General features: G+C 47.8%; 1 protein-coding gene across 1 annotated transcript in view; it reads left to right on the plus strand.

Moving 5' to 3' along the window:
- The window catches only part of KCNQ3 (potassium voltage-gated channel subfamily Q member 3), a 49,870-nt gene that overhangs the window by 25,668 nt on the left and 8,740 nt on the right, over window positions 1-15,462 (plus strand). Inside the window, exons 9-10 of the mRNA XM_049632900.1 lie at window positions 12,761-12,963; window positions 13,840-13,942. Coding sequence (XP_049488857.1) covers window positions 12,761-12,963; window positions 13,840-13,942 — 306 coding nt within the window. The remainder of the gene's footprint in view (window positions 1-12,760; window positions 12,964-13,839; window positions 13,943-15,462) is intronic.

The following is a 15,462-nucleotide window of genomic DNA, read 5'->3' on the forward strand; positions in this document are numbered from 1 at the left end:
CTTTTGTTTTGTATTTAGTCAAAACTTGATCTCTCGTCCTCTCTAGACCATGAGCTAACATGGAGCCTGAAGTATAGGGGGTTACCCCCCCCCAAATATTTGCTGAATGAATAAATAAATGACTTAATGAAGGGAGTTTTGTACCATCATTTTACTTGTGTAGAGACTGAGCTCAGGCATTTAGTTAACTAGCACCTTAGCCAAGCACAGAAGTAGCCAAGGTGGGGATTTGGAGGGTGGGTCTGTGTGACTGGACCAGATCGTATCAGGCTGCGGCCCACTGTGGCACATTGGATTGCCATGCCCTCCTTGTACCCAGGGTTAGAGCGTGAGCTCAGTGAGTCTCACAGACACATGAACTTGGCATTTGTTCCCTCTTGGCCAGGATCTCCTATCTCATCTTTTCGTATAGCTCAGTCCTTCACTTCAGTTGGGACTCTGTCTAATGTCACCTCCTGAGAGAGCCCCTCTTTGACCCTCTACCCACACCCCATCAGTCTCTATGCCCTTAATCCTCCTTCATTATCGTTGTTAGCATTGATGACTATCTAATATACTATGTATTTGTTTCTCGTTTGCCTTCTGTACTAGATAAAATGCCTCCAAGGGGTTGGGCTCTGTTTTGTTCACTGCATTATCTCTGGCACCTAAAACAATGCCTGGAACACAGCCTGAGACATGGTTAGCTTTCAAGAGATATTAACGCACTGAAAAAAGTGGGTGGGTGAATGGGTGGATGGATGGATGGATGGATGGACAAACTCTTATTCTACAAGTGTCATAGACACAGTCAAAACTACCTTGGACTAAGAGGGAAATGAAATGGCTCACATAGTCACCCAACGAAGAGGGTGAGATCCCCAGGAAACAAGGAATGGAAGTCTTCTGGAATTTTTCTTTTCCTCTCTCATCCCCACTTCTCCTTTCTGGTCTCACTCTCTTGCTGCCCTTCTGCATACTGATGACGATGCGGAGGCAAGCAGCCCCATGACCACCTATTTTTCCCTCTTTCTGTATCTGTCCTTCACTCATCTCCAGTTTGAGAAACCCCAGGGAAGCACTTAGATTGACCCAGTCTGGGTCACATACTCATGCCTCGGACAATCTGTATGACCCAGAGAGAAAGAGGCTACTGCTGGCCAAACTCTGGGTCCTGTATCCACCTGTTAGTGTGGGTTCAAGACGCTATGATCGACAGCTCACAGTAGAGTCACTTGCTTGAAGTTGGCAGGAATCAGTACCCCAGCAGAACAGTGTCCTTTTCCCCAGCGTATCGGGGACGAAACACAAAGCAGACAAATACGAAGCTGCCCATGACAGGCATAAATTCCACCTGAAAATTTTCAAGTGCCTAAAAATAATACTGCATTAAAGAACATCAACAGTAGACCATACTGAGGCTCATTTATTCTATGGATGATTCCAGAAAAGACTGGTAGTTTATGGTAGGAACATCACTTTAAACATCAATTGCAACTATTCAGCAGACATGCAGCAGAGCCGATAATTAGAGGCATTTGTCTCATAGAAAATCGTGTTTTTGTGAATTTTCAAAACAGGTAACTGTGTTGACAGCAACTGCTTGCTTGAGCCACACTGTTTACTTTGTATTTTCAAACAATTCAATCTTAACAGCGGCGTCCGGGACTCAGCTCTTCTGTAGCCATCTTTGGAGAGGGAGGATGTTCATCCGAGCCATCTTCTTTATCTCCTGTCTTGTTATATCCTTCCCATTGCAGAGCTCTCACATTTAGTAGAGGATCATCCTTTGAGTCAGAGAATTTAAATACAATCACAAGAATTTATGAAGAAGGCTTACTGCTTGCCAGGTAAAGGTCTCAGCACATCTAGCCCTCATAGCTGCCCTGATAGGGAAGATAACTATTTTGAATCTCTTTTTTTATGGATGAGAAACCTGAGGTTCAGAGAGGCAAGTGATTTGCACACGGTCCTGCAGCTAGACGGTAGCAGGAACAAAACCGGATCTGGTTCATCTGGCTCCGTGATGTGTGGACCCAGCCACTCGGCTGGTAGTTTCAAGTCATTGGGAACAGTTAGGTAACTGTAGTCAGTCACTGCGGGTGTCCCCTTTGGCTTGTTTTGTTTTCTTCTACTCTTCCTTGGCTCTCTGTGGCTGGAGTTCCTGCCATGAGAGGAGGTATATTTCACACATTACTTTCTCCCTGTGACGTTGGCCCCATGAAATTGATCTCACAGGGTGACAGATGATGTGGGCAATAAATCTCTTTCCATGCCCTAGAATCGAAGACTGTTAAAGGTACGCGGGAATTTAGAGATCAGTGAATCCAATCCCCTAATTTTACTGATGGGAAAATTGTTACCGAGAGCAAAATAAGAGTCTTGGACACAATTCCATAGCTGTTAATATTTTGTCCCGCTGTGCAGTCCCTGAAACACTGGTCCCAGGCTGCAGAGTAAGATTTGGACCAATTTCGTTTAACCCCAGAGTGATCCCCAACATGCCCTGAGGGCTTAGTCTCAGTTTTCTTTTTGGAATATGGGGGAGTGTCTCTGAATTATGAGCTAATTGGGAAATAGGAATCCAAAACAGATCAAAATATAGGCCACATTTGTTGGGCAAAGCAGGATTGGCTCTGGGAGCAAGAGTGAATGTCCTAACACTTCCCAGTACGTTTGACCTTAGGACCAGCCACACAGAACAGACACTCTCCCAGCCAGACACCTGGGGCCATTGCTTGTCTGACCCCATGGAGCACTGACAACCAGAGAGAGACCACGTATGACCTTGAATACAGAACTGACCTTCAATACAGAAGCTCACCCAATCAAGAAGATGAGTCAATGGTTATTTCACACACCCCATAATCAGATAATTCACCTCCTTCCATGGGGAAAAGCTGGTAGAGGACCAGAGATTTCTTCTCAATTCTTCTAATTGTGTGGAAATTCCATATTTATGGCTCTGCTAAAGTATGCAAAAAAGATGGTCCTCCCTACCCTTCATTGTAGCCCCTGTCTACCTATGAGCACATCATTCCGTAGCACACAAAAACGTGTTGCAGCTCTCTGGCTTGGTTATCAGACTAAAAACAGTCCTCATGCACCCACTTTGCCCTCGTTTTTGCTGCCTTTTCCTGAGGATTCCATAACAAATGACCACAAACTGGGCGACTTAAATCAATAGAAATTTATCCTCTCACTGTTCTGGAGCCTGGACGTCCAAAATCAAGATGTCAAGAAATCAAGGAATCAAGAGCCATTTTCCTCCAGTGGCTGTGGGGGAAGAACCTTTCCTTGCCTCTTCCTAGCTTCTCGTGGTTGCTAGTAATCCTTGGCCTTCCTTACCCTTGCGGACCCAACACTCCATTTTCTGCCTCCATTTCCACGTGGCCTTCTTCTCTCTGTGTGCATCTGTGTCTCTCTGTACCCAAACCTCCCATTCCTTTCTCTTATAAAGACACAAGTTGTTGGATTAAGAGCTCACCCTACTCCAGTATGAGTAGGTCTCAACTTGATTACATCCAAAAAGACTGTTTCCAAATAAGGTCACATTATAGCTATCAGGTCAGGGCTTGGGCATATCTTTTGGGGAACACACTTCAGCCTTTCACAATTGCCAAAGGCAAGCACAATTTGCTTGCATACAAGGTAGGAAGCTGTCTGAGCAGATCCAGGACGCATGATTTTGAGAGGGACATTTATGAGTTAGAGTCCAATATCCCCTACACAGATGAAGACACAAAGCCTCAGCAAGGTGAAACAACTTACACAAATCCCAGCCCAAATCGCACAAATAGAATTGGATCCTATGTCTACCTGGCTCCCTCCTGATCTGTGGTCCTCTCCTCTTTAACCAGGGACTAAAAATAATCAGTTGGTGGAATTAGGAGGTAGTCATAGCAACAGGAGCTGGGAACAGACTCCAGAATTAGACCATCAGACCTCAATGCCTGGCTGCCCTACTTACTAGCTGTGTGATCTTGAGCAACTCGAGCAGCCTCTCATGTCCTCATGTTCTTATCTGTGAAGTGGGGATAATAATAGGAACAGCCTCATGGGCTGGTTGGAATGGTACCTGTGGCCCAGTACATAGCAAATGCTCACTAGAGATGAGTGCTGGCCAATTGGCAAGTTACTCATACATGAGATTTGGATACATGGAGAAAGCAATTCTTTTAGAAGAGCGACAGAGAGACCTCACATCAGTGTGTGAGTCTGTGTGTCCTCCGACTACCAGCTGTAAATGTCCCGGAATCGTGCTCATAGATTTTCCCAGATTCACTGGATCAGAGGACTCCAAGTAGGCCATTGGCCCAGCTAACTTTGCAAACCTCTCCAGATGAGAGAGAACCAGACGAACACATCAGGGTTATTTCCAAGTCGTGAAGCTGTTGCTATAGCCCAACAGCCAACCCGGTCACGATCTTGCCTCCTCCTCCCTGCTTTATCTGTCTCCATTCTTTCTCAACCTAGGCAGAAGCCCCCAGTCACCTGGCCTAGGCTGCCTCATCACTAGAAGAAAGAGGTTGGAATAGGGGATCCCTAAGCCACTTCAGGTCCTGTATGCTATGAGTTTGTGGCCATGGCAGCAGAATTGGACCCATTATTTTGGGTTATTTTGGTGTGATGCACACTGTGAGTTATGGGTCATTTTTAAGAATCTTGAGTACATTATCTTGGACACATTGCCAAACCTCTCTGCCTCAGTTTCCCCATCTATATAATAGTTCTGGTGAGAGTACCTACCTCCTAGCACTATTGTGAGAATTCAATGCTTAGAAGAGAGTCTTACCCATGATGAGTACTACATAGGGTTTGCTTTTATTATTATCACTATTATTTTCCTGATTGGCATCCACACTTCTAGGTTTTTGGGTCTACATTCTTTTCCACATTGTTCAGGTCTGGTTTAGGAGGCACATCAACATAGGTTTGAATCCTAGCCCTGCAATACTTCTCTCCTCCCTCTTACCCTCTGTCCTCCCTTCCTCCCTTCGGTTCTTTAACAGCCCTGCTTCATGTTAGGCCCTGAAGATTCCCAGAAAATTGGAACTCATTGTCTAGTGGGGAGGCAGAGGTTTCAACCAAAGAGGAGCAGTGCAGTGTTGAGGGTGCTGCTATGGGAATGTTACAGACACAAGGATAGAGAGAACAACAAAGGAAGAGAGCTCGGAGTTCTACCTATAGCAGGAGATCAGGAAAGGATCCACAGAGGCACTTTGCTTTCATCTGTCAAGGGCTAGTGGCTTTTCACCAGGCTAGGAGAGGGATTAAGACCTTAATTTTGTCCCTTCCGTCCTTCATGCTTTCATCCTTCAGGCTAACAAGCATTGGGTCCCTAGGCATATGATCTTTCCACAGGCCATCTATTTCTATATGAGAAATCCCCAGGAATGCCAACTCTGTGAAGAAGACGGGCATGCAGGTGTCCCAAGGAAAATTCACAAAAGGCATAAATAAGTGAGTCTTCATTTCTCTACAGGGAAACTTACTTTGTAGCTAGTCACAAAGTATATGAGTTACTTGGTTCTCCCAGCTCTACTATGAACGGTGTGAGAGCCTAGAGAGATTGCCGTTGTCTTCCTCAGTGTTGATGCAATGGAGGCCATGTCATGCCCCAGCCCCTAATGCCACTCCACCTTGATCATTGTCTAATCCCTACGTAAGATCTACTATTTCGTTAAAAAGAAACAAAGTCGAGATAGCAACGTTCATCCATGGTCTTTTCTCAGAGAGAAAAAAATAGGACACCAAAGCCTCAAAGGTTTGGCCCATGGATGGTGACAGGTGTTTTTTGTTTGTTTTTGTTTTTTTACCTCTTTGTCTTCTCTGTCTTTCTTGGGACAGACCATGGTGCTAAAGGAGCCTTCTGAAAGCAGGCTGCATAGCTTGTGTAAGGCCCCACCCTTTCCATCTGGAGAGATGGAAGGTGGAAGAATGAAGGAGAGAAGGGGAAAAATTAGGGCTTTAACCCCTGTAGGTGGGATGGGCTGCTCTGTGCTGGTCACTCAGTCTGTGCTCATGGGGCTTTCACAACAAATCACACAAGACTGATTGACCGCTTCTTCCAGAAGACTCTTCTCTTAGCTGCAGTGACTCTGTACTCCTGGTTTGTTCACCATCCATTCATTCATCACCCATCCATCTATCCTCTTTTTTTAACGTTTATTTCTTTATTTCTTTTGAGAGACAGAGAGAGTGTGGAAGAGGGGCAAAGAGAGAATCCCAAGCAGGCTTCCGGCTGTCAGCACAGAGCCTGACTCGGGGCTCTGCCCCATGATGAGATCATGACCTGAGCTGAAATCAAGAGTCAGACACTCAATCAGCTGAGCCACCCAGGCGCCCCCATCCGTCCTCTTTTTCTCCCTTCCATCCAAGTACTAACCAGGCCCAACCCTGCTTAGCTTCCGAGATCAGACGAGATCGGGCGCGTTCAGGGTGGTATGGCCGTAGACTCCATCCTCTTTTTCAGTGACTATTTGTTAAGACGTTTCTGTGTCCCAGAAACCATTTTAGGGATTGTAGCTTCAGATAAGAAAGGCAAGGTCTGTAAGTGTTTGTTTGACAGGATGCCTTCCTTCCTGACACATCCCAAACTCAACTTTTGTTTTTCTCTTGTTTTTTTTTTTTTAATTAAAATTGTATTAGCTTTTCCAGGACACACATGCCCAACGAAGGTGACATGAGGAGGGTGGGGAATTAAAAACACCCATTGAAAACAACTCCCCATTTTCCGCTCCTCCCGGCTCCTGGCCACCACCATTCTACTTTCTGTCTCTGTGACTTTGACTCCTCTAGAGTCAACAAGCGGGATCATATAGTGTTTATCTTTTTCTCACTTGCTTATTTCACTTTACATAATATTTTCAAGATGAATTGCAGCAGTGTCCAAATTTCCTTCCTTTTCAAGACTGAATAATATTCCATTATGTGGATATACCACATTTTGTTTATCTCTTCATTCCTTGATGGACTTTTGGGTTGTTTCTACCTCTGGCTATTGTGAATAGCACTGCTGTGAACATGGGTGTTCTTTTTTAAATGCAAAACTGAGGGGCGCCTGGGTGGCTCGATCGGTTAAGCATCCGACTCTTAGTTTAGGCTCAGGTCATGATCTCACAGTTTGTGAGTTTGGGCCCCATGTCTAATAGCACAGAGTCTGCTTGGGATTCTCTGTCCCCCTCCACTGCTCATATGCATGTGACCCCCACACACACCTCAAAGGTAAACAGAATAAACATTTGAAAAAATGCAGAGCTGATATACTCTCCTCAAAACTCTTGATGGCCTCCAAGTGCCCTTAAAATCAAAAAGAAATTTCTATTTTCCATCCTTAATTCTGAATCCTACTTCTAGAATCCCTGCCGATCTGGCCTCTGACCTCATGCCGCTCTGCGCCTCACTCACGATGTTCTGATCATGTGCCTCCCTTCCGCTACACAATCCCAGTGCTCGTGCTCCTTGCACCTGTATGTGATTCTTCTGCCCAGGGAGTGCTCACCCCTTTTCTTTGAGGCCTGGCCTCTTCTCACCCATCAGGTCTCAGCTTCACCATCCGGGCCACCATCATTTTAATCCCAAACTCCAGGGACCAGCTACTTAACTGGTCTTCCCATCCACCCAAAAGGCCTTCTCTGACCACTCCACCTAAGCTGACTTCCTGTTACACTCCATTACTGTACTCTGTTTCCTGGTCAGATTTCTAGCAATGTATGCATCATTTGCTTATTGTGTGTTTTCCTGACCTCATCATAAGCTCACTGGAGGCTGGAAACTATGTCTGTTTCAGTTACCACTGTATTCTCAGCAAGTTACCAAGAGCCTAGCACTTACAGGTGTAGACTGCATTCTCATTGAATAAATAAATAACATTAGCTCTATTTGACAGATGGAAAAAGTAAACCAGAAAGAGCTAACGACTTGACCAAAGTTGAAATATTAACTACAAAGCAAAGGTTCGAACACAGGTCTCTTACTCCAAAGTCCACTCTTTCCACCACACGGTACTCCCTCTCTCAGCTGAGATTGGATGCATTTTATTAACAGAAGATCAAATGTTGTATTCCTTCATTCGTTCGATATCGTAATAATGCTTTTAGTCCTTACAATGCGCAAGGTTCCATGTTAGATGCTGGATAATTGACCAAACTGTGGGTTGCAGACAAATAGCTTACCTTTTAGTTTCTCAGTGTCAATAACGTGGGCATTTTGGGTGGGATAATTCTTCATCATCAGGGGCTGCCCCGTGTGTGTGTGTAGGATGTCTAGCAGCTTCTCTGGCCTTAACTCGCCTGAAGCCAAGAGCATTCCCCAAGTTATGTCAATCAAACATGACTCCAGATATTGCCAGATGTCCACTGGGGGGCAAAATTGTCCCTGGTTGAGAACCACTGCTTTGGGGAGAGAGTCCCTAGTAAGTCAAAGATTTCACTATGGTGGCCAAGTGCCATGGTTGAGAAAAGCCCATAAAAAGCTATAGTGAATGGGAGGGGCGCTTGGGTGGTTCAGTCATTTCAGCGCCTGACTCTTGATTTTGGCTCAGGTCATGATCTCATAGTTTGTGGGTTCAAGCCCCACATCAGGCTATGTGCTGGCAGTGTAGAATCTGCTTGGGATTCTCTCTCTCTCTGCTTCTCCCTAGCTTGTGTGTTCTGTCTCAAAATAAGTAAATAAACTTTAAACAAGGAAGGAAGGGAGGGAGGGAGGGAGGGTGGGTGAATGGATAGGTATTTGGACCAAGAGGGCAAGCCAGCCTTGGGGCTGATGTTTGGGTCAAGTTTCAAAGGAAAAATCTGACTTTTCTTTTATCATTGAGATAAAAGAAGGGATGAAGATTTTCCTGGGTACAGGCCATGGCATGTGCAAAGGCCAGGAAGCGGGAAGTGTGAGTGTCGAGGAACTGGGTGGTGTTTAACCTGGCTGGGGTAACCTGAGGCAGGAGCCCAGGGCAATGGCTGCTGCCAGGGCAGAGTTTAATTTTTGATTTTACTTTCCTGTCCCCAGTACCTCCATTTCCAGTTTTACAACTCATATTTAAAAATTGTCTGCACTTGATAAATCGGGGGCCCCACCTATCCAAGAAAACCTGATGTCAGTCCCGAGGGAGGCTTTTCTCACAAGACTTCTAGGACCCTCCAAGCACAAGGCCTGAATTATGTGCTAGAAATCCATACGGAGAAGGGCAGAGATGGGTTTGAGTTTCAGCAGCGGACTTTGCCTTGCATCCGATTATCCTTCGGGGTCTCGGATTCCAGGCAACGCAATTAAGAAGTAAGCTGATCACCCACTTTGCTGGAGGCAGAATTCCGTAAGCCTCTTGGGTGTGATGGCCGGGAGAAAATCAGAGCTGAGGTTCCTGAATTGTGCCTGATGCCTCTGGGTTCCGAACGCTGTGGGAATCTCTCTCTCGTAAACCGTCCTCTGTGGCCATGGCATGTTAAGTAAACATCGCCAAAGCAACTCAGACTGTGAGAGGTTACAATGAAGCACTGAAACGTCAAACAGGCAAATCCTAAATCCCTACACAGATAGAACCAAGAGGGTCCTCTCATTAACTTTCTAACACTCAGGCATTTCTGCTGAGATTTCGAGCCAGGACCCCCTGGCTGCCATTACTTTTGACTTGCTTAGCCTATCTGGAATTAAGCTCCTCATATACTTATCTCCTGCAGAGGTCAAGTTCAGTGATAATGGCGAGTGTGTGAGACTGGCATTAGGAAGCACTGTAAAATAATATATAAACCCCGAGAACTTAGTTCATTAAACACACACACACACACACACACACGATTATTTTGTGGCTCAGGAAATTTTATCCATCCTTTAGCCTTCTATGGCTTCTGAGGGGAGAGAATTATTTACTGAGATAATGGTGACAGCCAGCATTTACTGAAGGTTTCTCCAATCCTCATTCCAGAAGTCGGCTAAGCACTTTCCATGCAGCCCCTCACATAACCCTCACGCGGCCCCTCGCAACGAGGGCCATCGTCACTGTGCGTGGGAGGAGCTGGGGCCCGAGACCATGACTTGTGTGTCTCAGGTCACGTGTTTCAGGACCTTTCCACGCGGACTGGAATTGTCCCAAAGACCGTGATTTTCACGGCTACCCTGAACAGGAAGGGCAGGGCGTGGGCTCAAAGATGACCAGGCCGGGTCTTTGCTTGACGGGGACTACACGTTCCGGGGGCTGGGGGGGGGGGGGGCGGAAACCGACGTGGAATCACATGGTCTGCACACGGTGTGTTAGACACAGTGTTAGCCAAACTGCAGTGTGTCGTTGGACCACGTGGGGAGTACCTGATTGCCAAGGGAAGACGGGTGACGCTCAGGCCGTTCTAAAAGGAGCCGGCAACGAGGGGCTCCCAGGAGGCAGGGCTCATAGCAGCTGGAGGAGGTGGGCGCACCTAGGCATGCTGTGGGGACTCGGGGCCGGGCAGGAGGCTCGGTGCAGATGGGAGGACGGATCTGCTTGGCGGGATAGTGAGACACGGTCAGTAGGCAGCAGACAAGGAGAAGCAGACCCGAGAAGAGACTGTCCTGAAGTCCCCCTTTTCCTGAGCTTCTGGGTTGGAAAGCCTTCTGTCTGTTCAGCCAACTTCCTGCCTCGTCCAGTATTTTTAGCCCACAGGCCCTGTCCTATCAGTCATTCATCTAGAACCGGTCTGGAGAGCCACTCCGAAAATTTTGACTCAGGGAGGATAAAGCCATCTGTGTCCTAGCGTTCCCCTGAATCTACCCCGGTCAGACTATTAAGGTAACAACGCTGGGTGAGAGAGAACCATCCAGAGGGGGCCATACCACCCATCCGTATGCTCATCCGTGTATTTGTTAACCAAACGCATCCTCGTGCCTTCTCTACGCCAGGCTGGAGGCAGGAAGCATTACGGATGTTACCACGTGTAATGCTCCCCAGGCCTCTGCACAGCAGGTGTTGTTAGGCCCGCTTACCATTGAGGACCTGGTGCCCAGAGAGTGCGGGGCACCTGCTGGGCAGGGGGAGTGTCCCACCCTCCTCCGAGGCCCCCACGCCCTTGACCTCTCCCACTGCATCAAGCCGCAGAGACACCAGCAGCTTCTGGCAGGAAGCACGGGGCTGTCATAACCCGACTCCTTAGAAATACTAAATCAGCTCAGGCCAATGCAGAGCCTTCTTCAAAAACCCATATTCACTCACTCACCATGTGTGCCACAAGTACGCGGTGCACCTACTGTGTGCCAAGCCCTGTGTAGGGTAATGAGGGGAAGCCACCGCGTGGAGTGTATTGATGTGCGAAAACTTGTAGGATGGCTTTTCTCTGGTAGGTATCCCGCAAAGAAGGCCTTTGTCCTCATGCCCGCTAGGGTGAGGGGTGGAGGTAGAGAAATAGAGTGAAGAAATTAATACTTACAGGTCACCTACTGCGTGCCAAGCTCTGTGCCACATCCTTGACAAACATCGTCTCATAGCAACCGGGGCAAGCAGGGAGTGGTCGTCCCCATTTTAAAGATGAGGTGACTGGGGCACCTGGGAGGCTCAGTCGGTTAAGCGTCTGACTCTTGGTTTCAACTCAGGTCATGATCTCAGGGTTCGTGAGTTCAAGCCCCGCGTCTGGCTCTGTGCTGACAGCACAGAATCCTGCAAGGGATTCTCTCTCTGTCTCTCCCTTTCTCTCTCTGCCCCTCCCCAGCTTGTGTGCATGTTCTCTCTCTCAAAATAAGTAAATACACTTAAAAAAATAATAAAGATGAGGTAACTGAGGCTCAGAAAGGGCACGGGTTTGCCCAAGGTCACCTGGATGGCAAGGGATGAAGTTGGATGCAAGTCAAGGCACTGCTGGCTTTTGCACGAGGGCTTTTTATGTTGGACTTATTAATCATTTGTTTGCTTGGTCGGTTGGAACCAAGAACACTTTGGGCAGTATGATGAAGTCCAGGGACCCCTTCTCAGAATACCCATCTTGAATTCACAAATGAAATGCATACGGTTACAAAAGACACTGATTATACTGACAACTGTCAAAATACGTGCACATCCGAGATGCAGTCGTGTCTGTGTTTCTCGGTGATGGATTTAATGATGAGAGCTGGGGCCGCTTGAATACCGACATAATTCTGAAACACTATGAGCACAGCAGTCCCCGGAGAGGACAGGATAGCAAATGCTCTGTGATTTCTGTTGTGGAAGACACAGGTTAAGACCGGGGCACTGAGGATAGTACTGGGGTTTATTGCCTACATTCGTAATTGAAAGATACGCTGATTTCAGTGAGTAAAGATGTGGTGTTTTCCCCCATCCAAGCTTAGGGACCGCTTCGCCTCCCAAGTCCCATCCTTGGGGGGGGCGTCTGTGGCCACCAGGTTAGGGTGCCTGCTTCCTGTAATTCGTGTCATTTATACTGTTCGAGGGACATTTGAAAGGCTTTTTCTGTGAAAGTTGCTACCTGGGCACCATGGAGTGGAGGAAGTTATGGAGGCAGAGATGACGGGACAGGGGAAGGCATGAGGCTCGGGGACCTGCTGCTGGGAGCCAGGCACTTGATGTCCCGTATGTCATTTGAGCTCCACCTAAGCATAGGAGGAAAGGGAAGTGCAGAGAGGTTAAGAAACGTGCCCAAGGTGTCATGGCTTATAAATTGCCAAGCCCTGTGCCACCCCGAGCTGCTAAGGCAGATCGAGCCCTGAGGGCACGCCTCCCCCATCACACGTGGAGGTCAATGTGTGAGTCTTTATGGAGAGGGCCGGGTGATTACGAAAGCCTGCACTCAAGGAGGAAAATTGTTCACTTTTGCTTATTTTGTAGCCAAAAGCTGGGTCTCTTGGATCGGGTTCGCCTTTCTAATCCTCGTGGTAGCAATACTAAAGGAAAGCTATTTACCCCTCTGAATGTAGATGCCATAGAAGAAAGTCCTCCTAAAGAACCAAAGCCTGTTGGCTTAAACAATAAAGAACGCTTCCGCACCGCCTTCCGCATGAAAGCCTACGCTTTCTGGCAGAGCTCTGAAGGTGAGGCCTGTCTTCTCCCTCACTCTGTCTCCTCCACTTCTCCCTTTGCCATGCCCGCCCCTTCCTCACCTCCCTCCCTCCCCGGTTGAATACTGTCCAGTCTGCAGAGTAGCCTGTCTCCACCCTTCCTGAACCAACTTCTTGCTTTATCCCATTCATGTCCGCTGGGCTGGGGGCGCCTGTAATACATCCCCACACTTCAGGGAGCAGGGGGGTCCCGAGGTAGCTATTCTCTGTGCCAGGATCCCCACATTCGTCTGCACAGACCCCTCCAGGGAGCCTTGGGGCTTACTGCCATAGTTCCAAAGCGTAGCCACATTGAGGTGCATTGCCATGGAGGTCAATTTGAAGGACATAGGGGGCCAGGTGCAGAGTGATCTGGAGACCCAGGGGCCTCAGCACCCCAAGGGGTGGGAAGAGGTGATAGAACCGAGCCCAGTAGGCGGCAGTGGGAACAACACCTCGGTGTGTCCCTTGTGCTTATGACAAGGGAGGATAAGCAGTGCTCAGAAAGTGACCCCACAAGGTCTCAAGGGTAGTGACTGAATCTGGACTCAGGTGTGTCTGATCGTAACCCCCAGGAGGATGCCCTCTACTGCTTCTGAGAAGTCACTCAGGGCCACAGAACTCACGTCACCGCCTTCCTGGCCTTCTCCCCAGTCAACAGTCCTGAACGCGGGCATCTCTGACTCCTGTCTGGAGCATAGGAGATGCCACGAAGGCCTGAATGGCATCACAACTGGAGAACACCACATGGTTTCACACAGTGGGGGCAAGGACTCTGGCGGTTGAGCTTAGAAGGCTCTGACTGAATGGGGTCCCCAAGCCTTTCTAAGCGCCGTGGCCTGCTGGTTGATATGTGTGTCTCCCTCCCAGATGCTGGGACAGGTGATCCCATGGCAGAAGACAGGGCCTACGGGAATGACTTCCTCATCGAAGAGATGATCCCCACCCTGAAGGCCGCCATCCGAGCCGTCAGGTGAGGCCCCTTCCTCCCCACAGTGGGCCTCCCCAGGCCCCGGTTCAATTCCCACAGGATACTGGCTTTGGGAAGGTGTGTGGGAACTTGAGTAACTCCTGAATCAGGTCCAACAGTATGTCAGTACTCCAAGGGAGATGCTGCTGGAAGAAAAATGATCTCTACAGCAGCAAGGCATCCTGGGTAACTCTTGCTCAGGCTCCTGACGGTATTTCTAATTGTCATGCTTTTTGTCTGGCTTTGGCCAGGTCTAGGAGAGGGGGAAGGGCATGTTGACATGGAGTTTTCTTCCTTTATAGGCTTCTTACCCAAAATAGCTTTTCTTATCTGTCTTCATCCATTAATATTTTCAACAAAATAGTCAATTATAGGATTTGTGATTTGTGTGTGTGTGTGTGTGTGTGTGTGTGTGTGTGTGTGTGTGTGTATCAGATGAGACTATAATCTACCCTGGTCAGTTTTTGTTTTGCTTCAGAATTCCAGAAGAAAATTAAAAAAAAAAAAAAAATGCTTACTCACGGAAAACTTTGATCAGCATATGGGCTTACAAACAGTCTACAATGGTGGCTGTGAATTCTAGAAACTAAGTTGAATTCTCCAAGAATTAGTTGGGATATTTTCAGCCAGAGTCCTAGCCCAGTAGATCAGGGAAGCACAGTAGTGTCACAATATGTTAACCTCGGCAAAGCCGTTGACCTGTCATCTCATGACACCCCATGTGCAATGTGACAGAAATACAGCTGGACAAAAGCACAGCTACCTAGATTCATAACTGGTTGAATGATCTTATTCAAAGAAAACCAGTGAATGAATCTGTGTCAACCAGGAGAGAGGTCTCTGCTGGGATGGTCCATGGTCTGGCTTCTACCCTGTTCTTTTTAGAATTTTTATCGATGCCTTAGTTCAGGCATTGGCCAACTTTTTCTGTAAAGAGGAAGATAGTGGGGCGGCTGGCTGGCTCTCAGTCAGTTGAGTGTCCGACTTCAGCTCAGGTCATGATCTCACGGTTCGCGGGTTCGAGCCCCGCGTCGGGCTCTGTGCTGACGGCTCAGAGCTTGGAGCCTGCTTCGGATTCTGTGTCTCCCTCTCTCCCTGCCCCTCTCACGCTCTGTCTCTCTCTCTCAAAAATAAATAAACATTAATGTTTTTTTAGAAAAAGAGGAAGATAGTAAATATTTTAGGCTCTGTGGGTCACAGGTCTGACCCTGTTGCAAGTACTCAGCTCTGACTTCGTAACACAGATGCAGCCATTTACCGTACATATGTGAATGGAGGTGGCTGTGTTCCAACATCACGTTACTTTCAAACACAGGCAGTAGGGCAGATTTGGCCTTCGAGCCACCCCCTGCTGACCGAGCTGTGTAAAGGGCAGGCTTATCAAATGACACCTAGTTGGAAAGGACAGCACGTAAACCGGATGGCAGAATCAATATGCCAAAATAGTGTTGAGAGGCTGCCGTGGACTATAACAGGCAAGGAACTCTGAAGGCCCTGCGGAAAGAGATCTGCGCAAGTGGGGG

This window comes from Panthera uncia, chromosome F2 (assembly GCF_023721935.1).
Source record: "Panthera uncia isolate 11264 chromosome F2, Puncia_PCG_1.0, whole genome shotgun sequence".
Classification (NCBI taxonomy): Eukaryota; Metazoa; Chordata; class Mammalia; order Carnivora; family Felidae; genus Panthera; species Panthera uncia.